Below are 24,705 nucleotides of genomic sequence, written 5' to 3' on the forward strand. Positions count from 1 at the left end.
TGCTCAAATGGTTGCATTTTCAGTCACTGATTTAAGTAGGATAATTTAGCAGTCAAAACTCCCTCTTATATGTACACTAAGGGATTGTGTGAATGGTATAATGTTGCAGTGCACTTGATCAAAGTTGTCTGAATGGTCTAATGTTGCAGAGACCGTTCCTTCTTTTTTCTTAATACCCTAAAGCGTCTATCTAATTTGACAGTAATGCACCACAATCAAAATGAAATAATTTTTTTTTTTTTATCTGAGGTTAATGAGATTGTGTTTTATGGAGTTTAAATGTAGGGCCATCAATAAACATTACAGATTGATTGAGGTAGAGATGAGAATGTTGAGATGTAATAACTAAATGATTTGAGAGAAATAGAATCAGAAATCATCAGCAACTTTGAATAGAAAACCGATTGAATGATTTGGTCATGTATAAACTAATAAAAACTTGAATCAGATTAACATCCACATTGCAGATTCCACAAGATAAAGAAGCAATGAGGATTGATCGACCGAGTAGTAAGTAGGAACGTCTACAAAGACTTTGAATTAATAGAAAACACTGTTTTGGGATTGTTTAATGATAGTACAGCCACCCATAGATATGACTTCGATGATAATTTCCCCATTATTTAATTTAATTAAAATAAAATAAAATAAAAAAGCAAGATTGAACTTTTTTAACAATCTAACACTCGAGAATCTGCAGCCTCTTTGAATATTTGTGATGCTCCCAAAATCCATGATGTATTCTCAAGTGGCTCAATAAAAAGGGCTGAGAGTGTAGAACGTATCCTATCAGAACAAGGTGTGCGTGCGGGCATAATTGATCCATCCATATATAATTTCCCTCGGGATACACAACTATACATCCCCATAAATATGTGCACTTGTGTATCCTGAGGAAAATAAACTGTGGTTCTAGCATATTCCTCGATGTCAGAAAATCATTATTCTATTCCAAATGCATCTCATAAAATTGCCTGTTTGTCCTTGGTTTTATCCAATTTCAAGTAATTTGGAAAAAAATTCAAGATTTTTGAAGAAACATTCACCTATGTAACACCTTAGTATTACCCATTTTTATAGTACATACAAATCAATCCCAATCTATAAACAAAGGATCCATTTACAATCCTCATCCTATGAACCCAAATACAGCCTAAAAACAGCGTCGAAGTGAATGCAGGCATACATACCATTAGTCGTCAAGTAGAGCACCTACCATAAGTGTGGATCCAAATGATCTTTCTCAGAAAGTTGATATAGAGGCTGTGGTCAATCAGACTGCATAACAGTTGGGAGTAAACAAAAAAGTCCAATAGCTTTGAGGTATCATTAAGAAAATCTACTCTCCTAACTCTTCCCACCGCCTAATAACTTGACGTCTCCTGGTTTTAGCTCGACATGCTTCCCAAGCCTGAAACAAACAAGACATTAGAGCATTGAGAAAAGAGGAGACATGTGAGATGATAAAAGGATAGGCTATTCTGCCTCAGAATGATTCTCTTTGATACGTTACAGAAATAATGTTTCACACATGCATGCAGATATGCATTCATTTATGTTACGCTTTTATATACTCATGTAAATGTCTGCATGTAAGCTTACAAGAGCACATGTTGGAAAATGGGATGATACATAAGTTGCAGATATGCATAATATGTATTTATTTATGTTACGCTTTTATATATTCATGATGTAAATGTCTGCATGTAAGCTTACAAGAGCACATGTTGGAAAATCGGATGATACATAAGTTGCAGTGGAAAGGAACGAAAAACAATAGGCCCATATAGAAACAAGGCCAAGATTTCCAAACATCCACAGTTGCATGGATAGTGTGTATTACACTAAACATATCAAAGGAAAAATGGTCAATCTGATAAAATAAAAGAAAAAATATCTCAGAAGGAGAAGAAGAAGAAGATTTACCCAAGATCTGAGGGAAGCTTGTATCCACCTATACGTGTACGCTTTAGAGAATGAAGCTAGAACAATAGGTAAAGAATTAGCCAGTATAAAAACAAAAGTAGAACCAAAAAAAAAAAAAAAAACGACCACCAAAGAAAAAGAGCTAGTAACGGTGAATGAAGTGAACAATTGATATAGACGAATCCATTGTTTACTAAACCTAGCAAAGACTTGCAATGAAATAGTTAACATTTTATCATGTACACAAGACTTTAAAATGCCCCTGCTCATAGTCGAACTTCTCATTCATAGTCAACTTCAACAGCCCCCGTTCTTGGCATGAATTAGGGGCCTGGATAGTGAGGATTAAACTAAACATTGCAGTTTTTTTTAGTCTTTGATAAGTATAGTAGATCTAGCAACTTTAAGAAGATATACAAGTCAGGATATATTGAAGGCTTAATGCATGTGTTCGATTGAAAGACAAGAAGCACCCATATTTTCCACTCAGCTCAAGAGAAATTCATGATTTTATCATTCTTCCAAAGTTACCATTTCATTTTATCAACCAATATACATTCACAGTATGCCCCAAGATAACTACAATGAGAATTTTTGGAGAAACAAAAATAACTACGATATTTTCAATCAATAAATGAACACTGACCTTAAGTCCAGCATTTTTCACAAGTTCTCGAACTTCATGGTTTCTCCCTTCATGAACCTGTCAACATCATGATTTTAACTTACAAGATAAACCAGGGAAATGTTCTGCTATCTTAGTCATGTTTTAAATTAGCTGAGAAAGAAAAAGGAGCACTGATTTGTCAAGAATACAAGAAAAAATATGATGTACATTAAGACAAGTATCAATAACCACAGAACCATATCATACGATAAATTAGAGTAAGTTACGATACATTTACCCCTTTTTTTATCACATCATACTATTCAGAGAATACTGAGTACAGTAGGATAAAGTAAGGAACATAATTTTTTTTTGGGTAAGCTGGACTTGAACCCATGATCTCAAAGTTGCTTTGCAAAGTGTCAAACCAGATCAAAGTTTCAAATATGTCAAGATGCTGAATCTAGCTTAAATTTGTCTTTTCTCTGAATGGTTTACTTTGCCGTTAACAGTCACATACACTAGTTCTCTATTCCTTTTTTTTTTTTTTTGGAAAGACATAAGATTATGTATTAAATGGTAAAGAAAGCAATGGTCAAATTGACCATCCCGATATAGCGCGGGATAAAATTTAGTCAGCCATCTCACAAAGTGATCCCATCTGAAAAAAAATCTTCAAAAAAGACAGAACCCCAGAATTCCTCAAACACCTTGCACCAGAAAAACAGTGAAGCCCCACCCCACACCCACAACCCAAATAAATAAATAATCGCATTTGTGCACTTGTGAAATAATAACCTCTTCAATGCATAGCAAAAAAATTCCTTTGAATTTACTCAAAAAAGCAATTTGAACCCATTGATCCAGAGCTGATGTCAAATACAAAAAGGAAGAAGAAAGAAAAAAAGGATATTACTGAAGATAACGTTAAAAGAAATACTCCCTAGCAAATAGTGAAGTACCACAATGCGGAGTCGGGGCCTAGAAGCATCCGGTGATTGTGGCAGTAACTCCACAAAATCTGGCGTGCATTGGATCCCTTCAATGAGTGTGCCCTCACTGATGATTACTAAGTGTCGCTTATGGACCGGACCATCTATGACTGCAATGTATCTACAATTGCAGAATATTATTGCTCAGGTCCTCGGGAAACACATAAGAATGAAACTAAATGCTGCAGAATCAATCAAGTATTAGACTTCACTGTTTACAAACTCTCCGGAAGAGAAGATTATTTCAAAACAAAAGATTCCATGCAATGAGGAAGACAACAAAAGATGAAAGCTTACTCCTTCGATAAATTAGATGAAGGATGTGAAACTCTTTGAGCGAAATCCCCTGATAAAAGTAGAGTTCTACAATTGGCATCAAAACTCCCTTTCAAGTTCAAACTAAAGAATTCCAGCAGGATTGCTGTACGTACCATCGTTAGTAACAATAATCAACCCAGTTGTGCCTACATCAAGGCGACCGACAGTAAATAGCCGTGGTTTGGGTAATCCTGGATTCCTCTTATCCTGAAAATGCAACCAATTTGGTTGACAATCAAATAACTATAAAGGATAAATTATTATGATGATGAAGGCAAGGAATAATGTTTTCAAGGTCTCTTATGTCAATCACTTCTTGTAAACAACAAATTCAAAACACAGTTGAAGGTTAAAGTTGTAATCTGCACGTACCCAGCTCTTCATATAATCATCAAATAGTGAAAAAACAGATTTAGACTCTTTCTCCCCACTCGAGCAAATGTACCTGAATTAATTTTTTCTAACATTAATGTTTCCATCTACATAAAACACGCAAAACTAAAAGCTAATACCAAGCCTTAAAGAGCAAAGAATAAAATTGACAGTGATGAGAAGAATGAGAACCAACCCTTTTGGTTTGTTCAGGGCTAAGTACACCTTTGGAGGCAACTTCTTAGAAATGCGATTCCCATTAACATAGATCAAATCCTTCCCAATGTCCACTCGAGTCTACACTTCATCAGCAACATTAAAACGTCAATATTGAAGTATGAATCCCCATCTTATCCAAAATATTCTACCCACATTAAAGGAAATTTCATCCACTATAATAACTCTGTAACAATATAAAATTTAAATTAATCCGTAAAAAAATTAAATTAATGGTAAAAAATAGGGGAAAGATAGAAGACTAAGGAATACCTGAGGAGTATTACATACAGACCCATTAACAGTCACCCGACCTTCAAAAATAAGCTCTTCGCTGCTCCGTCTTGACGCCACTGAGAAAAAGAAACTCACAATTCAGAATCACAAAATCTCCCATGTTAGTTTTAGCCTTAATCTCAGGCTTTGGTGGTCGCACACAGGACTTGGGTTCGTTGTAGAGTGTCGGGGGGTCAGGGGCTGGCAGGGCCTCAATGGGAACAAAGCCCTAGGGGTAGTTTCGGTACTATAAAATATGTTGACAGCCCTATGACGCTATATACATCGTTGCCCGCGGATGTAGGTAATTTTGCTGAATCAATTTGGGTTTTACCAGAAAGTGCCCAATAACAATTTTCGATCACCCAAACCCTGACTGGGAATAGTTTTTCTAATTAGCATTTTAATCAATTACAATAATGAAATGTTGGTGCAATTTAGGTAAAAAAACGCCAAATTCTAGGAAATTTCAAAATTTGCCTAATATCAGTAAACCAAAACTTGATTTTTACCTCCAGCGGAAGCGAGAACCTTACTGAGACGTTGAGGGGGATCCCTAAAATTCTGATTGTAAAACCTTCTAGCGGCCTTGGAGTACTTTGGCTCTGGTGTCAAAACTGCCTTAGCAGGGCTCGCCTTGTTCTTCTGATTCTTCTTCTTTGTGGATATCGAAGAGGTTTTCTCCTTGTCCATGGCGTGGAGAAACCGAACAGGAGGAGTCGATTGAAGCTTGAGTTTGCCATCTTCGCCTCGAACGATCCATGGAATGAGGAGAGGAACGGATGGAGATTGAGATTGGAGACCAATTAATTGGTCTTGTTTTGATGAATCTTCTGGGTTTGGTTTAGGTTTTAGGGTTTGTTTGGTAGAAGAGCCAAAGGAAATGTTGAATTCTGTTGAAGGAGATGAAATCGAGGACGTAATTGTGCTGAAGTTTCTGCAACTGAGACGAGGTTTTGAGAAAACTGATGGCGATATGTGAAAAGACGAAAATGCCACTGTCGCAGCAGCCACGGCTGCTGCTGTCGCGGCCATTAGAGTATCGAGGGAGCTTTGTTGTCGAATATGGAGCACAACTGCGAGAGTCTGCGTTGGTGTTGGTGGGAAATCTAATATAAATCTTAGCATCAAAGATCAATGACCCAACTCAAAATACGCCACGTGGCACGTTTTTTTTTTTTTTTTCTGGCCCACTCCTTTGATTGGTGATTTCTAACTGGTTGTTGGACATGAAACCAACTCCCAGGAATCACCAAGCAGCTTGATCAAGGTATAAATTCCAAAGGGCCCAGACCTTCCAACTTTGAAGCAGGCAGGCCACTTCAAAATTTTGAAAGAAACCCTCTTGGTTACAAAACAAGTGGTGTTTTGAATTTATTTCATACCCCCTACATTTTTGTCAAAATTTGAAATACCTCCTTAGAAATGCCATGTGTAATCCAATGGAGAGAGTTTATTCAAAATTTTGAAGCGGCCAAACCTATTAGACAGACTTTAAAAGAGTGACCCATTCGGCCTACACGTTTTAGATTTTAATTAAATAGTTGTCAATATCATGGCAACCTGCAAGGCAATCGTTGGAATTGAAAAGAATTCTCATTAGGTTTTAATACGAAACCTTAACAGTAAGGAATCCTATTAAAAAAGGAACTCTAGACTCTCTACTCTTCTTTATATAAGAAAGAATGGATTCTCTAATTATTGGGATTAAATCCATCAAGAACAGCAACTATTTGAAGAGCTTTTTCCCACGCACACTATGGCTCGATCACTTGCTGGGCCTATGCTTAGTCGAAATGTTCTACAGTGCACCCATTTTATCCAATGATCATGACCATCCGATTGACATTCTGGAATTAGATTGAACAGTTGAAGGTACCCGATCATATCGATTTTTGGGTGAATGGTTCTACCAAAGGCATGGTTCAGATTTAGAGTTTAAGCAATAACTTAGTAATAATGATAAGGTACAAATAAGAAGAAGTGTGAAACTTTTCCTGAAAAGAAGAGATTCCAATAATCCATCCAAATTTACTTGGGAGTTAAAATGAGTACTTAGGCCAAAACAGCCAGCCAGTCATGAATGATCAATAGAATTTATTTGCAAATACATTGAAACTAGATACAACTTTTTGGGTTTTGTACACAGATACAACAATTTATGTACAGAATTCACAAATTAAAGTAGAGAGCTACAGAAAGTCCCACTGCCAGTAAATCTTCTCCACAATTCCTCCACCGCTACGGACCGCGAGGTGGAGTGTTTCAGAAGCAGGAGGAACGCCCCACAGTAAGGGCACAGCAACAATCATGGTTAGCTTTTCCTGCAAACCACCGTTGTTTGCCTTCTCTGTAGCCACAACCTGAGGATGGAAGATTTACATTATCAAGATTAACTTAATCAATAAACCATGAATGGATATATTTTACACATGTATGTCATGTTGCGATCTTCGGTGCGTTGTGATTGAAATAAGAAAAAAAAGTCTATACGGCTGGTGAAATATACCCAGTAGTCCCAGTAACAAGACCATGGAAGCAAGAAAATCTCTTACTATCAAAAAAACCTCTATCGGTAACAAAAAAAATTGTGTCCCACATGCATTCCCTTGGGATATGTTAAACTGACACAAACAAAAGGGTATGTGCGGGTATATTCCATAATACATTTCCAAGCAAAAGTTTACCTCCCCACCGTGCTCCAACACCGTGTCTTCCACAACATCACTTAGCATCTCAATGGAACGGCAAAAGCCAAATATGCAGAGTCGTCTTGCCCTATCAAGTCCCTAAAATTATTGATTCACAATACATAAGATATATGAATATATTTAAAAATATAATAATTGATCAATAGACAATTTAATTGTTCACATTTGTTGCTGCGATATCAAACAATGCACCGATACAAAGGCCCTGCTTGGGGTCCATGTAATCACTCTCCTGAAAGCGCTGAAATCTTTGAGAATCCTTTGATCTCCCTTGCTTCTTCTGCACATAGATGATGCAGGTATTTTTTTATCAGATATGTACAGATGAGCTATGAGTCACATTTCAACAAAGGGCTGAATACTGAGAGATTTAAGAGTTCATAGAGTAACTAAGGACTGAGAACATGTTTGGAAGGCTGATTATGTTATTCTTGTGGATAAGTAGCCATTGCATAACAGTAAAAAAGTAACCTTGAATTGTGATGTATTGGGGATTAAGGGTTAAGGAACCCAATTGGATTCCGGGGGGAAAAGGAAAACTTTGATCCATTAAGATACAAAGTGCACTTTCTAAATGCAACACTTGAAGTAAATAAGCTAGACTTTATATCAACATAAATAAGCCATGTGGTACGTTAAACAGGAACTAAAACACGGCATACATCTGAAGAAGATATCCGCTGAGGGACCACAGAGCCTCCAATTTGTACAAGCCCATCTGAAGTAAAAAGTGTGACTCTATCCTCAGGCAACCATTCAATAGCTGCAAATCCATGCATAGCCATAAATTTCCAAGGATCAACAAAGTCTTGAAGCTACGGATACAAGAAATTACATGCAACTAAAAAATAAATCAGTGAATACAATGCAAGGGACTTTCATCAAATAGTGAAGAATGCAATAACAAACAATATAAAGTAACCTATTGTGACAACTCCAATGCTAATTTATAATAATAATAATAGTAGTAAAAAGGCCCCAAAGTCATTGAATTCAGTAACCATGACAATATTTATCACAGATTCCCAATCCAACAGCTTCAAACCCCAGTTTACTATGATATGAAATTTAGTATTGGAGGTATTAAATCGTTGGGTATAAATAAATCTGCATGACTGGAAGTGTCATGCTCACATTCTAAAGATTCAAAAAGAAGGAAATTGAGTGGGATGGTACAGGATGTTAAACAATAAATAAACAAATGATCTTCTCCAGTAACAAGTCATTGAAAAAACAGTAGCATTTTTTTTATTGGTAAGTCCTTAAGAGGGCATCAAGCGTGTTTTTTTTTTTAATTTTAAAATTCCATAATCTGGGTCAATTGGGACCCCATGTCTTCTAATAAATAGCAAATAGTTGTGCTAAAGTGACCTCAAGATTGAACCTCATATCGAGCATCCCGACGTGACAATGTGTAGGAACCATAGATGCTTTTTGACTCGTATCCCGACGAAGAGCATCAATGGTTCCTACACGCTTCATGTCAGGATGTGCAATATGAGGTACAATCTTGAGGTCACTTCAGCATTATTCAATAGCAAAATCAAAGAGAGTTTAGCCCCAAGTCTAGCTTGTAATGTTATCTCAGATAACTTCTTTCCCCCTTTTCGGTTTTATTTTTTCTTTTAATTCCATACTCAAGGTCAATTGGGACTCCATGTCTTCTAACAAATAGCAAGATCAAAACAAATATAGAAACGATATAAAATATATATCTAGACCCAAACATGTGGAAAACTAAATAATTACAAAATTTCCATTGGAACCAGTTTTATTGTTGGCGTGATTTGTGTCCTGCATTAATTTAGTTTCAATTCTAGCACATAATAATACAGTGTATCATGAAATCCCTTCAAAATCAAAGGGTTCCATTTCAATCTTCCTTCCACACCAAACAATAGCCTAAAACTATAGACTACAACCAAAAACGTTATCTTTACCTACTAATATCTCCTATGAACACCAGAAGACCTTCAAATTATCTAAGAAGATTTCAAAGCAAGCCTCAACTAAATAAAAAAAAAATGCCCTAAAGAAGCAAATAAAACATCAATTCGACACACGAGAATACCTAGGTTTCGCGTTTCTTCAATTGGTCAATTATGTGGTTCTAATTATAAATACCCATCGAAGAGAAACCCAATTAATCTCCAATTCAGTTCCACCAGAGTAAATAGAGATCCAGAAACTAAAAAACCTAAATTAAGAGAAGAAAAAGGAAACAAAGAGGATGTACCAGCATCTCCATCAACCAATGAAGAATCCCATGGATAGAAACCGAAGGATTCGTCCCCAAATAGATACCCACCACTGGAATCTTTCGCACTGGATCGAACCAAACTAAACGAGTGGAGATGAGAAAATGGGGATTTGCTGAAGGAAGAAAAAGATAATTTTTTGGGGGATATTTGTTTGCTGGGAGAGATAGTTGGGAAGTTAAGGAAGGTAGTGTAACAGAGAGCAGAGGAATCCGCCATGGCGACTAACACGAGAGAGAGAGAGAGAGATTGTTTGGGAGTCTTTTGTACTTAAGGGTCAAATGACTGGCACGTGCGTACCTGAACAAAGCTGATAGAAATGGTTTACAAAAATCAGCCCATTCCAAGACCTCTAACCCATGTTTTGAAAAAGTGTTTGCTAAACTGGTGGCCAAATAACGGGACCATGAAAGGTAGCGTTATTTGGCCAACAGTTTGGCAAACACATTTTTCAAAACATGGGTTAGAGGTTTTGGAATGGGCTGATTTTTGGTGAGGATGATCTCTACGGTGAGGAGATCATCATCACCAAAAATCAGCCCATTCCAAAACTTCTAACCCCATCAAAAATGGTTTACAAAAAATGGACGGTTCACGATTTTTCAACTTGTAAACTGGGGCTAGAAGTTTTGGAATGAGCTGATTTTTGGTGAGGATGATCTCCTCACCGTAGAGATCATCCTCACCAAAAATTAGCCCATTCCAAGACCTCTAACCCATGTTTTGAAAAAGTGTTTGCCAAAATGTTGGCCAAATAACGGAACCCTACAATGAATTTGTCGTGTCCGTTGCCCAAAATGTAGGTTGGGTCAATGGGTCTGGTTTTGGACCAGGTTACTAAGTCCAATTAGTTTTTGGGTCGAATTTAGTTGATAGTTACACTCATTGGCTTTAGAAATCAGGTTCTATCTCATACGACTGCCAATGGATCGGGTCTGGATCGATCGTGGTGGATTTGGTACCGATCTAATAAGGATCGGATGAGATCTAGGACTGATCCAATAAGTATCAGATCGTACCCTTATCAGATCGGGTTACTTATTAGATCTCAATATTAAGATCCAGACCCAATCCATTAACAGTAGGATTGGAATTGGACCGGGCCAAAACAGATCTAATGTATAAAATCTAAGTAAAGTTTATATATCTCAACAAATTTATATACTTTCTAACATATTATCGGATCAGGACATTGATTGATCCAGATCCGATCCAATAAGATATCGTTTCAAAACCTTATTGGATCTGAACCTTATCGAAATCCAAAACATCGATCCAAACTTGAAGTTATCGGATTTCGTATTTGATCCAATCCATTGACAACCCTACTAGTTGGTAGCCTACGGAACCTCTCTCAAACTCGAACTCAAAATCCAATCCATTCTGATTTGATAATGATCTAAAATGATTAGAAACCCTATTTGATAAAGCCCCGATCTAGCAAAATGTAATAAATTATGTAAATTATATTATATATTTTGTTAAATATATAAAATTTATTTAATGAAATTGAATTTGATTTGATTTGAGCTTGATCCAACCAAATCCTGATATTCAGATCCATTTAAAATATATATATATTCCTATCCAACAAGGTTTCAATCTGATTCTTATTTGGATTTTGGATACATCATCACATGGTCCCAGAGTGGCTATGATCCAATATAAACCTGATTTATGACAATCTTAGAGCATCTCCAATAATGTTCTTTGAAATAAATTGTACATTTTGTCAAAATTTAACAAATGTTATTTTAGTTAGTCTAAAATTTGTTGAGTAATCGAACGGACTCAACAAGTCTTTTATTTGTTGAAAATTAACTTAAATCTTAATAAGGGTCGTGACCTCACGTTTTTGAATCTAAAAATATGATTAGATGCCATAGGCATCTAGAGAACAAGATTCTAAGAACTCTTAAAAAAAAATTATTAAAAAAAAAAACATTATTTTTCACCGTTGAATTGAATTTTACGTTTTGAGAGTTCGATACCCATCCATTTTCAACATCTTGGATCAAGCTCAAAAAATATTTTTTTAAAACTTATTTATTGAGAATATGAGTTTTTCCATAAAATCTAGAAGATGTCATGTTTGATTGTCAATGTGATAATCCATGTGGGCAAATTGACTCCTAGTAAGATTAAAAATTTTACTAAGTTAGTAAGTAAAGTATCTTTTTTAGTGATTTTATATTTTTTTTTATTAATAACAAGCCAAATACCTCGCTACGTGTAGCAAGTTTTGGTCTCGATTTTTGTGTCCGTTACTTTAACTTTGCTTAGTAGAGAGTCTGTTGGAGTTTAGGGCATGAAATGGGTTGGATTTTATCTAAAATTCGAATTTAGCAGGTTTGGACCCTTAGAGTATATCCAATTAAAAAATGGGTCAAATATGGTTTGATTTCCCTTCATCTAAGTCATATACGGATTCATCCCTATATTCTCGTAGATACAAATGAAGTATTGCTTTGAAAATTATATTTTTAGATTTAAAAAAAAAATATATCTTTTTCTTCCTACTTTAATACAACAAGAAATCTTATAAAATAATAGGATTATAATAGTATAGTAATTGGCAAAGAATTAAAGTAAAACAAATGTTAAATGGTTCGGAATTATCTGATTTAAACTGACCCGAATCAAGCAATTCGAGGTAGGGCCAGATCCAAATGATTCAGATATGGTTCTATCAGGTAAGATCCGATTCGAATATGAATTCAGATCCAGACAAGAAATCAGATCTAATCCATTGCTCAAATCCGGCCCTAGTCCAACCTATTTTTCTGAATAGATGGTGGGGCTGCAACATGTGCGGGATGGCCCAAACTCAACCCAGGTCCAACCCAATTGATGGGCGAGCTAGGCTAAGTTGTGTAGAAGATGAGTTGAATGGAATATCTCAACCCAACCTCAATTCGGGTTGAGGGTGTGGCAACCCAACCCGGTCCTATATACTAATATATAAATATTCTCATGTTATTTAAATATATTTATTTATTTTAAAATATTTTTTAAATTATTTCTTCCTATAATTAAGTAAAAAATCTTCCTTTTTATTAAAAAAGCTTTTCTTGAGTCCATTGCTATGTACTCGGGTTGAGCTTGGGCTAGTGAACTCAGGCCCGATGGTCAGACTGAGTTGAGCTTGGGTTGCGTGTTCTAACACTTGGGTTGAGCTTGTGTTTACACCTCCAACCAGCCCAGGTTGCAGCAGCCCTAATAGATAAGATGTGTTTGTACAACGGTTTTTCTAAAGGCCCCCAGTCCAATTAATAATAGTTGGCTTTTTCTTATTTTAAACACAATTACAGGTGGCCCATTAAGACCCATTTAAACCTATAAAACAAGTGTTGGGTTGGGTATATTCCAGGGGCTGTTTGTTGATGTACAGCATAGTGGACTTATTTTATCCAGTAAGCTGGACATGAATCAGCGACCTCAAAACTATGGTTCTAAGCCCATATGGATTCAAAGTGAGGGCCAAGAGGCCCAGTAAACCCTTGAAGGACACAACCCTCTTTAAAGCACAAAAGTTTTGCATTTGTTTTGTTTGGGGAACTCCTTAGAGAGGAGAACACCCTACAAAAATGGGCGTATGCCGCTTATAGCAGCGAGCGCACGGTATTCTTTAGTAAAAGGCGAAAGAATAGTTCGCTCTGTGCTCACTGCACGGCTGCGTGATTTTTCATTTTCGATTGAGGACGTATGATATAAGCGTTTATGAATGGAGTTTCAATCTCTTAGGCGATGTGGGACTATCTTTTTTGTACCATGAAATTTGAGTTCTCATATTTTTAACTCTATACTACATGAACTCTCTTTGGGTCTTGAATTAAAAACTGATCCAATACAGCAAAAGATATTGTACTTCCACCTATATAAGAGCTGTCTATTGATCTAAATCAGATCCGTCCATGGACTCAGTTCTTTGGATGATCAGATATCAAGTTAATAAAATCTTGGACAACCATTAGTCAATGTTGAATTTCTTAAGTCAATGGTGTTTTAGGGTCCTTGGGTTATTTATGGGCCAGGCTGAGAGCCCAATCTAGCTAGGCCTATCTCTTTCCAATTGATAATGGGTGCCCTCTCATCTCTTCTCTCTAATTGTGGTGATTTGATTTGAATCAATAGAAATCATAGATTTTAGAATAATGGTTTCCTCACACACACACACACACACACACACACACACACACACACCCCCTCTAACATACAGTCCAATCACAGAACCGTAGATCATATGGCTCGGGATATGTAGAACCATATATATATATATATATATATTTTTTTTTTTTCTTTTGTATCCCGAAGCAAATGATCAACGGTTCTGTGATGGAGTAGGGAGGGTGTATGTCAGAGTATCATGACTCTAGATTTTATACACAATGGAGGTATTTTTGTGTTCTAAATAGTGGAGTTCTTCCATTATGTTTATCGATATTGACCATTGATATCAAAAGGATTGTATTTGTTAGAAAGCCGAGAATTCCTTTTGTAATGCATAACTACTTATGTTTTGCACTAAAGTTTGTGACGTTTTGCTCAACCTTCGCTAGTTGTTATATTCTCAATTATTTTAGTTCAAATTTTTGAATTTCGTAGCCTTATTCGAGAGATTTGGGGTTGCTACACAATTTTTTTTTGTCCATTTCACTCTTTTCAAATTAAATCGCAGCTTTTTGTTATTGGAAGAGTACTCATATATTTGGTTTCACGTTTGTTTGGATCTATCTCTCATTCTTTTACGACCTTCAAATTGAATATTTTTCCTAAAAGGGATTGTAATTGATTTTCGTTGAAATATAAATTATCAAATGAAAATCCCTAAAAGTTTACACAAAATCTAATATTGAAATCAATAGATCCCAAAATCAGATTCTTTGAAGCATGAACTAGTTGATTAGGAGATTGTTCTATAATCTTTCTGTACAATTCACCGAAGTGTGACAAATTGGGTAGTTAATATGCTCAGAATATAATCCCTCTATTGAAAGAGTTAAGAGGGAAAAAAATTTGTCAATCAATCACTTGACATTTGGTGTTTAGGTCTAACAAAATGTTTTGAAAACGTTGTTTTTTAGTCGATAAATGTTTTTGGGGCCCAGAAACAAGAATCATTATCAGAACTATTGTACCAAATGGTACTTAATATTTGGACATATGGGCCTCTTCAATATCACATCTATATAATGCCATCCTTAGTAATGACCCCCTATCTGTATAACTTTCTTCACTTGACATAGAAAAAGTTGTGTCAATCAGTGCCCCCTTATCCTTCCTTCAAGGACATGTGGTCACTCTTGTATCTATGACCAACCAATCTTTCCCTAATATAATTTCTACCAACAATGACATTAGGTCTGTAAATGGAGACTTAAGTTGTCTGTTTTTGCATGATAGGTTTGGACTTAAATTGATCAATTTTACTTAGTATCCTTGTCGATTTTTCTTGAATGTCAAATTGTTGATATAAAAACTTGTACAAAAGATGTTCTAACTTTCTCACCATCATTGAAGATGGACACGTGATCCTTATTTACCTAGTTTATGTTTATTAGAGTCTAGGATGCCAAAGTCGTCTTAATTGTCGTTATTGAAGCAAGTCATATCCTTTTCGATCATTTTGCTCTTTGATCCATCACTTTCTTTATGGATCCGTGATTTCTTTATGAGTGATTGACTTTTTTGTATGGTTAGAAAGTAAAGTGCGATTTTGGAGACACCCATAGACCTCAAATTCCTATTTGTAGGAGACTAGTCCCTATAGTTGCACGTCCTAATCCCATGAAAGTTTTCTAATTAGTAATTGGACAAGTCAGGAGATCACCTAGTATCAAACACACGATCAGAGGGAGCAAACCCAATCCGACCAGAGGGAACATACTCTGTTCCAATCCAATTTTTGTTAGACTAGATTTGGATCCTAATATTGAGATCTAATGAGAACCTAATCTAGCAAGGATTCGATTATTTTCAAATATGATCCTTATTGGATTGATACCATATTGACCCGGATCCAAACCAAGCCCAGCCCATTTACAGTCCTAGTGTTGAGTGTTGAGTGATCCGCCTCCACTCCGGATGCCACGTGCTCATGTTTTATGCCCCAGTTCAACCTGTGAGCCTCTTATATTCATAATTACGCTTTCCCCATAAGATTGGTCTTTTGGACTAAATGGTTTATCAACATGGTATCATAACACTAGGTTTGTATAAGTTATGGTTTCGAGTCTCTTTGAGAGAATTTTCCACCATTATGGATGAGGGAGAGTGTTGAATGTTGTGTGATCTGTCTTTGCTCCTCGGTGTTACATGATCAAGTATCGTGTCTTAATTCGACTTGTGACCCTCGTATACGCATAGTTACTTCTTTCCCATAAGATTGGTCTTTTGGGATAAATGGTAGTTCTCACCCTTTATTAAAAGCGCAAAACTGGAAAATTACAAAACAGTGAAATTATATTCTAGATCAATTTGACAAACATATATATATATATATATCCGTTAGGTATTTAAAGGCAATGATTTAAACCAAGTGGGGGATGATAATGGTGGTATCTGAACATGCCAAGAGGACAAGAACCAAACAACGAATCGTGTGTGTGTGCAGCAGTTGCTGTGACTACGTGCGCTTCTAGTGACGTACACCACTCTGGCCCACGTTAGAGTAAAGCAGACCCATTTCTCTGTCCTTTACATACATACAAATAAAAATGGGGATTGCGTGAGAGATGCTTTGACAAAAAGGAAAAGCAATCACACTTGAAAAAAAAGCAAAAAATGGTATAAAAAAATAAATTATATATATATAAATAATTAAACTAAAAATAAAGAAGAAAGATGAAAGGCACAAAAAGGAGATGACACCTGTGGGCTGTGGGAGATGCTAAGTGGTGACACACATGTGGATGGACAGAGGGCACACGCATACACACATGGGAAACCAATGCCACTATAGGAATTATAATCCTTCATCATTAAAAACCAAAAAAAACACCACTTTTTGTTATTTGCCACTAAAGTTCAACTGTCATCACCACCCCCACCAAATCCCCTCCTTCCCCCCACTCCCTATTTCTTTCTCCACTTAGGCCTTTAGACGAGGATCCTTTGGTGGGTGAATTGAGTTACCCATTTATTTTTTACCCTAAGTAATTTTTGACGAATTTACAATTTTGGCTCATTGTTCATTTTAATTATCAAAACATGAACGATAATAAATTCAGAGGTTTTAAAGTGACTATTCCACAATTTTAAAGTGATTATCTAGTTAAAAATTTTGATATTTTTAGTGAGATAATCAGGGGTGGAGCCAGGATTTTCTTGTAGTGGGGGTAAACTATAGTTAGTTGTATAGTTGAAGAACTTGAAGATTAATGGTTTTAGGGAGGTTTTTAGTTAAAAATTAAAGAAAATGATATTTTAGGTCATTTCCATTTAGTTTATGAGAAAGTCCGATTGAGAGACAATGTCATCAACAAAAGTTGAAGGGAAGCAAAAAATTGGAGGGAGGTGAGGGTGTGGGAGCAAATGAGGAGAGAAGTGAGGGAGTGGGGACAAATGCCTCAAAGTTATGTGGGGGCAATTGCCCCCTCCAGCTCCTTACTAGCTTTGCCCTTGAAGATAATCACTTTAAACCTGTGAAATAGTCAGATTAGTCAAAAGTTGATTATGTTTCTATAAATATCTCCAAATTATTTTGTCTTTGACCCTAACCCAAACTTAATTACATTTAGTGAGCCTTGAAGTTTTGGGTCATGGGAGTAGTCAACTCGTGAGTCAGTGGTTAATCGAGTCTAGAGTGTATGATATCGAGATTGAGTTGACTTGTATGATCAATCCAATGATTATTGAAAATAAATACTTAGGGCAAGATGGGATCTTAAAAAAAGAAAAAGAGAAGGTTGAAAATGAAATGGATGAATGTAGTAAAAGAAAAATATAAAGATGCATGTCTTTTATTTTTATTTTTATGACGAAGGTGACCGGACTTACATCCGACTAGGGGGACCAGATGAGTCAAGGCCGAAACCAAGGCATATGGAACCCTACCTCGGGCACATGCAACACCCGCACATCACACATACCAAGTAAGTGAGGGAACAACCTTATAAGTGGTCCCAAGGAAATATTGCTCATGCTGAGTATCAAGTACACAACCTACGGACTCTCACCAAGTAAAGACGCATGTCTTGATAGAAAACATGGTTCAATACTTAAATATAAGGCGTTAAGATAATTATCAACTAAATAAAATTATGTCTTGTTTAAGAAATCTATTCACTTGAAGTCCATTTCACGTGGAGTTAAGAGCGTGAGTTTAATTAGCTAAAATTTACTATGATGTATAGGTACTACATCGTAACCTTCAAGTATAATGCTTCTTGCTTAAAGTTCGCGAGTGTTGTTACCACAATGTGGGTTCAAAACCTGCCTTCACCTAGTTACCCAACTCATAGCATTTCAAGCTGACTGGGAGAGTTGGTTCCCTTGGGTTTAGATGCCAATTCACTTCGAATTCCAGTTGACTCAACGAGTTGTAAAACTGGGCTTAAAAGAACCTAAATGGTTGAGAAGATGTCTGACACACGTGGCTTGTACATTGGTTAATGTTCTAGTGTTCCATCTAAGTAAAGAGTGTGGAAACCTTTAGGATTAAGAAATGGTTGCAGTAGGTGTAGGTTTGTTACCGTTAAGGATACCAAATTACTATTATTAATTTTTTTTATTTGTTTTGTTGATACGGACCAGTGGAATTCCCACTATACCAACCAAAGATATCTGGAATTAATAATGAAACATTCACTGTGTGATACCACTAAGATTAAAATAAAACAGGCCCTAACAAGAAGAAGATATTGGCCACTTTACAGTTTAGAAAAACACACACACAAAACAACAAACTAAAAAAAATAAAATAAAAATGAAGAAAGAAAGTTAAATTTCTAGTAGTTGTTTGATGTATAATTTAATTGGTTGAACTAAAGAATTATACATTATTAGTTGAGTTAAACAAAAACTTGTCAAAAGATGCTTGCAACAATAGGTTAAAATACGATAATGGAACAAAAAACATGGTCATCATAACAATATGATTCGTTGGTTCTTAGAAAAGAAAAAGGGGAAACCAAATTGATTCCTAAATAATTGTGGAACAAGATTTCAGTTGTGATCGTGATTTTAAATCTCGTTCGAGACCGAGACGACTCATCCGATACGTCTCAGTATTGTCCACCAATGAGATAGATAGACAAGTCAAACGTATTGGATGAGATTTAAAACCATAGTTAATTGTTAAAATACAAAATCCAACGGTGTGGATAAGATACATTGCAAGAGGATACATCACATATCCTTAAAATACTTAAATCCTAATAATTGGATTTCATGTTTATTTAATAGTCTTTTTGACGAGTCCAGGGAAACACGGCACTCGGGGAGTTAGAATATATACTATTAGGTAGAATTTAATATATACTTCAATAAACATTTTTCACTAATAGATAATATAATTTGTTCTCATTTTTTTTTCTTACCCCACAAAATAATGATATATGTTAGATATTTATGGAAACTCAACATGCCATTTAGTTAAGAAATCTCATATATAGAAACATTTCGCAATGGCCTAGATTCATATTTCATAACTTTTTTAAAAGATTTATTAAGATAATGAGATTGTGGTGAAGTACATAGAGAAAGATCACATCACTACAAAAATAAAGCATATCCATCAAATCTTTATATTGTTTTATTATCCAACTCATCTCCACTAAATCCATTGTACTTAAAGTCTTCAAGGAATATATTTTCTCGAATGAACTTTTTTGGAGATTTTGATTCTAATTATTCCATTATTACTTTTATCATATATGATCACATATTATTCAATTATTGAATTATAGTTAATGGATTGCATTTTTATATTTATTGTGGATATCAAGCCTAAAGTTAAAAACATAAAGGGCTTAGATTTTGGATTATTCTCAAATCACCGTTACTAGCAAAGGTGTTAGGCCCTATTTCGAATTGCTGTGAACTTTTACGATTGGGACTTGGGGATTGGGAAACCTAAGAATAAATGTTAAGAAGCGTGTTTACGTACGTACGTAAATTATTGTTTGGTAACTATACTAGAGAAGTCATGCACTATGTCCGAAGTTGAGATTATTATTTGGTAAGGGCAACTTCCATCAATGATTCTTCATAAGTAGGGATTGTTGGAGGATAGAATTTGTCCGAACAATGGTAGAGAAGCGTATATCTTTACAAATAAGATCCCTAATAGTGAAGAGCGAATGATTTTTAACCAAATAATAAATAGCAGACGACGGTGAAGTGACGGTAGAGAAGATGGGAGTTGTTCGAAGACGATTAATGATGGTTGACATAGCGTTGGATGGGAATGACAATGGGGTGGGACAAAAGTAAACCCTAACAATTGAAATCGCGGTTCACAATGAAGGGTACAAGTGGAACTTCAAAAATTGCACATGGGAAAATCATATTTTTTCTAATTACATTTTCTATGGTGCTTTGCTTTTCACTATCATGTAAACTTACGAAGCATGTTTTGTTTTCCTAGATCCATGCTTCCAACTTCTCACAAAAGTGAGAAAGTGTGATCGCGTCTCAACTTGTTACCGATCTTTCTAGTGGAAGCACTTCCCAACTCAAAAAGGGCGAGAAATGTAATTACATCACGTTGTTGAATGACACCTTACAAAATGACATATGCAAGGTAGTGTACGAAGCAAAAGAGGACACGTAAACAAACACAATTTTCAGTAGGAAAATGATAGATTGCTACGTTGAACACTACGTTCAATATTGAGCTGACGTGGTAGTGCCCAGATAACCACAAATTTGTTTTCTTCAAAATACAAGTTAAAAATACGTTACTCTATTGTATTCTTATTGCCATATTTAAATAAATAACTTAGAAATTTTGTCAGAACAAAATTTGAGATTATGGGACCAGCGTGCATCAATCGTGCTTTCTAGTAGTTTTCATGATCTAATCTTAGAACTGATTTAGTTTAATTTATTGGTTATTAAGGTTCTAGACCAAAATTTATAGGAAGGAAATCCCACCTCTCACCATACACATAGTGATCCATTATTAGTGTTAATGACCACTCATTATAGATCCATTAGGATGTTGATGCAATTAGAAAATTAATATTTTGTTTATATTTAAATTTAGGGCTTAAAGTCTACCAAATAACATGTTAGTCAAACATGTCCAACTTCTTCACCACCATTATCATGAAAGTCCAATCTGAGTGGAGCCAATACAACATTTTCCACACCAAACTTTCTCACCAACTTAATATATTCCTTTAAAGAAAAGTTATCTTTAGTCATCTTTTTGAAAAATATATATATAATATCCAATCCATATAACTGGTCTACCTTAAAATCAACTGCCTCACATGTAATTTTCTTTGCTCAAAATTTAAAAAATGTTCTACATTAATTTTTAAATCAAGTGAGTCTAGAAAGATAGAAGACACCCCTATACATTTGGTCTAAACCTACCCAAACTTGAACTTTATCAAAAATTAGAAATTGAACTATTTTATGATCGAGAACAAGAGAGGAATCATTATTGTAGAGCAAAAGTAGCATGTTTGATTTATACTATTGGGCATAGTCACATAGTCAGGGTTCAGGAATAAGTCGACAAGTGAAAAATTCGAAAAAATCGAATTAGGTTAGGGTTATATAATAATTCTTATTAGCGAGTATTTTCATATTAAATCATCAAGTTCTATATAAAATTAGAATGATAAATAAAAATTTTCCATGTTGATATCATCTATGCAACTATCCACGACAAATATCCACATATTCAAGACTTATACTATTCAAAATATAAAATACATCACAAACAGGTGTCCAAATTAGGATTTATTAACACAATAAAAATATCAAAAATATCAAATCAATGTCATTCTCATTTACATTCTTACTGTTTTACGTATTATTCTTAATTTAATCTTGAAGTTTGTGATTTAATCACAGAATTCATAAAAGTCACACATTATTAAAATAAAGTCGTGATTAAATCTATGAAGTAAAAATGTCATGATTTAATCGCGATTTTTTCGATAAGTTGAAGACTTTGGTGACTATGCTACTGGGCACTTGATCAAGGAAAAATTGAAAATTATGTTGGACCTCAGACAAATTCGAATCGCGAGTTTGATTGTAGTTGGGGTGGACACAATAATAACTCTTTAAATTAGATTACATAATCTTATTATTATAATCTATCTATTTATTATATATATTTTTAAAGAAAAGGGAACACACAGAGAAAGACAATGGAATTGCATAATTGAAGGTCACATGCATCACTTTTGAGAAGTATTTGAGTGGGCATTGAGTGCTCCTTATTTGATTTAATCCTCCCCACATTTTATTCCCACCTAAATAAGAGAGAGAGAGAGAGAGATATTAGCCCTTTTTGACTTCTTCTAAATCTCTCTCTTCCCTCAGATTTGGCAGATTATCTGCTAATTAGAACGAGTGAAGATCCTGTACTTCAGGGAGTTAGTTTCCAACCTCATTTTTTAGCCTCTTTCTCAAGCCACCTGGCAAACGTATACCAAAAATCAGTTTATTTGATGATTATTTATGAGAGATTCTATTACCATTACCAACTTTTGCTAACCCCACCCCAATTCACTTGTAAATCACCAAAATTAGCTCACAACTTGGGTAGCATTAGTAAAAGTTGGTGTGGCAATATAAGTTCTCTTCATTATTAGTGGGTTTGGGTTTTTTTTTTTGTTGTCCCGATCTTCATGAACATACTTATTGATAGGTTCCATGCCGATGATGAAAAAAAACTTGAATCCAACGATCAAAAATCACACATAGGAGATTCATCATTGGTTCACCCAAAAGATGGACCAAAAGTTCATGGATTAGTAGACAGCTTTCTATGTGAAAAGTTAATTGAATTTAGGTTGAAACTTAGCTTATAATTTAGTCAATGGATCTCCCGTGAATCAAATCAGGTCAGTCATGATCCAATCCAATAGAATTTAGTTCTAAACTAGATCTGATTGGATAATTGACTGGATCGGATTATACCCTATTCGATAAAATAACCATACAATATAAATGCACTTCTTATATTTAAACAATTATAGTATAAATTATACATTTTCTTTCGTATTGTCGATCAAATTCCTATTGGATCTTGCTAGATCCGAAACAAATTGGAGCGTGATCCAAATCTTAAGTTATTTGATTAGAAAGATCCAATCCATTTTGAATAGGACTTGAATTCTTAAAATAATAATTCTGTTAAATCAAATTATCAAAACTTCATACTAGATATTAACCTTATTATAAAAGTTAGACTACCACTCCCTCTTCTTTGCACCTAATTTCCAACTACCTCTCTTTGACTTTGATGCTCAATGTCCCTCACAGCGATACATGGACCTAGGGAGTTAGTTCCCTAGAACAAATGGAATCGACAGTGTTGAAATTACTATAGTACCCCTACATTTTCACTATAAATATAATTTATGTTAGATCCAATGATGGAGATCTTCTGATGAGAAAGTGATGGCCAACCAATCAAGTGATCCAAATCAACGAATCACACGTGATAATGGGCCCCATGAATCTTGACTATGGTAGATTTGACTCATATCCGTATCCTATGTTTAGATTTGTTTGTAGCTTAATATCATTTTTCGATCACATCAAGACTACCATAGTGGGCAACAACTTTGCAATTAAAGATCTCATTAGTAGATATCTGATTCTTAAATATATATAATATAAATAAAAAAAAGTGTGAGGGTATTTTAGTCAAAATAATTATAGTGGTATTCTTGTAATTAATTACAAATTCTACTGCTTTGTGTCGAACAGAGCACTCCAGTGTTGTTTCTTCTATTTGGAGAAATCGCCAAAAGAGCGTGAAAAAAGAAACTGCAGAGGAACGCAGAGTACGGTAAGCGTGGAGAGGGCGAAAGAGATAAAATAATTAATTTTCTTTTAATTTTCGGATAAAGCTTTTTCTTTTTTCCTGAAAAAATAATTTCTTGTTTATTTAATTAATCAAGCAGAGAAAACAAGCAGTTTCGGAGAATTTGCAGAACAAGTTGCAGATGCGTGGAAAATTTTTTAAATCTCAAATAATTCTGTTTCTCTGGCTTTTTTTTTTCTTTTAAAGCTGAAAAAGAGCTGGATTTAAGAATTTTTAAACTGCGAAAGGATGGCTCTATTGTTCAGACTTCAGATCTCTAAATCTGGAGCATTGCGTGCTCAATTTAGCTAGACTTGACCATACAATAATCTGACTCAAAAATCGAACAAGAAACAGCAAAAATTGGAGGAAAATAAAGAGAGTTTTTTAAAACTTTAAAATTTGTCAAATTCGCTGTCATTTGAGATAGAAAATCAAGAAATCTGGATATTCTGATTGAGAATTTAGTTTCAGAGATCGCATTTCGGTAAAAAATGATGAAGTTAAGATAGGTCTGGATGAATTTTTTTTATCTTTTTGGGCAAATTAGTGGAAAATTTAGATCTAAACTCTTAGAGTGATTTGACTTCAGTTCTTTACTGGATCATGGGAGTTTCGGACAAAAACAGTAAAAAGTTTTCTAGAAACGCTTGTTCTAGTGGCGATTTCTGACAAAATAGTGGAATCCCACTTCAGGTTCACCAGATCATGGGAGAGATTCGGACAAAAGTAGTGGAAACTTAGCTGGAACAGGGCGTGATCCTGACGAAATAGAGGGATTTCACTTCTGTTTTACTTGATCATAGAAACTCTGATATTATAATATAAAAAAAACGTGGAAACTTATCGAAGCCGCTAAATTTAACGGTGATTCTGGTAAAATAACGATTTTTATTTTTTATTTTTTACTTCTGTTTAATTGGAGCTTAACGAACTGTATTCTGACAATTTAACGGAGCTATACTTCTATTCTTCTGGAGATTCTGTTAAAAAATAGATTGAAATTAGGCAAATCCGTTAAAATCTAGCT

At 35.1% G+C, this 24,705-nt stretch overlaps 2 protein-coding genes and 1 non-coding gene across 4 annotated transcripts; all 3 read right to left on the bottom strand.

The window, feature by feature from the left end:
- Positions 1-1,027: 1,027 nt before the first annotated feature.
- Positions 1,028-5,849, bottom strand: SVR1 (pseudouridine synthase family protein). 2 transcript variants are annotated; one of them, XM_086445226.1, is made up of 10 exons: positions 5,220-5,830; positions 4,705-4,784; positions 4,412-4,512; positions 4,216-4,288; positions 3,957-4,050; positions 3,823-3,871; positions 3,496-3,646; positions 2,573-2,629; positions 1,927-1,982; positions 1,028-1,411 (listed from the first exon to the last, which is right to left on the bottom strand). In XM_086445226.1, exons 1-10 carry the CDS (start codon positions 5,740-5,742, stop codon positions 1,348-1,350), a joined length of 1,248 nt encoding a protein of 415 aa, XP_086301352.1. In that variant the 5' UTR covers positions 5,743-5,830; the 3' UTR covers positions 1,028-1,347. The 2 variants fall into 2 exon arrangements, with proteins under 2 accessions (XP_086301352.1, XP_086301353.1); XM_086445227.1 differs by lacking the exons at positions 1,028-1,411; positions 1,927-1,982; positions 2,573-2,629 and having other exon boundaries at positions 3,574-3,707; positions 5,220-5,849.
- Positions 5,850-6,685: 836 nt separating this feature from the next.
- Positions 6,686-9,932, bottom strand: LOC147399755 (D-tagatose-1,6-bisphosphate aldolase subunit). The gene is made up of 5 exons (XM_086445228.1): positions 9,655-9,932; positions 8,081-8,181; positions 7,582-7,698; positions 7,395-7,496; positions 6,686-7,070 (listed from the first exon to the last, which is right to left on the bottom strand). Exons 1-5 carry the CDS (start codon positions 9,893-9,895, stop codon positions 6,900-6,902), a joined length of 732 nt encoding a protein of 243 aa, XP_086301354.1. The 5' UTR covers positions 9,896-9,932; the 3' UTR covers positions 6,686-6,899.
- Positions 9,933-13,232: 3,300 nt separating this feature from the next.
- Positions 13,233-13,351, bottom strand: LOC147399756 (U5 spliceosomal RNA). Its single transcript, XR_015179546.1, has one exon. It is a non-coding gene; the product is annotated as a U5 spliceosomal RNA (small nuclear RNA).
- Between the last annotated feature and the right edge of the window lie 11,354 nt (positions 13,352-24,705).

This window comes from Akebia trifoliata, chromosome 6, assembly GCF_017979445.1.
Source record: "Akebia trifoliata isolate Shusen 1 chromosome 6, ASM1797944v1, whole genome shotgun sequence".
NCBI lineage: Eukaryota > Viridiplantae > Streptophyta > Magnoliopsida > Ranunculales > Lardizabalaceae > Akebia > Akebia trifoliata.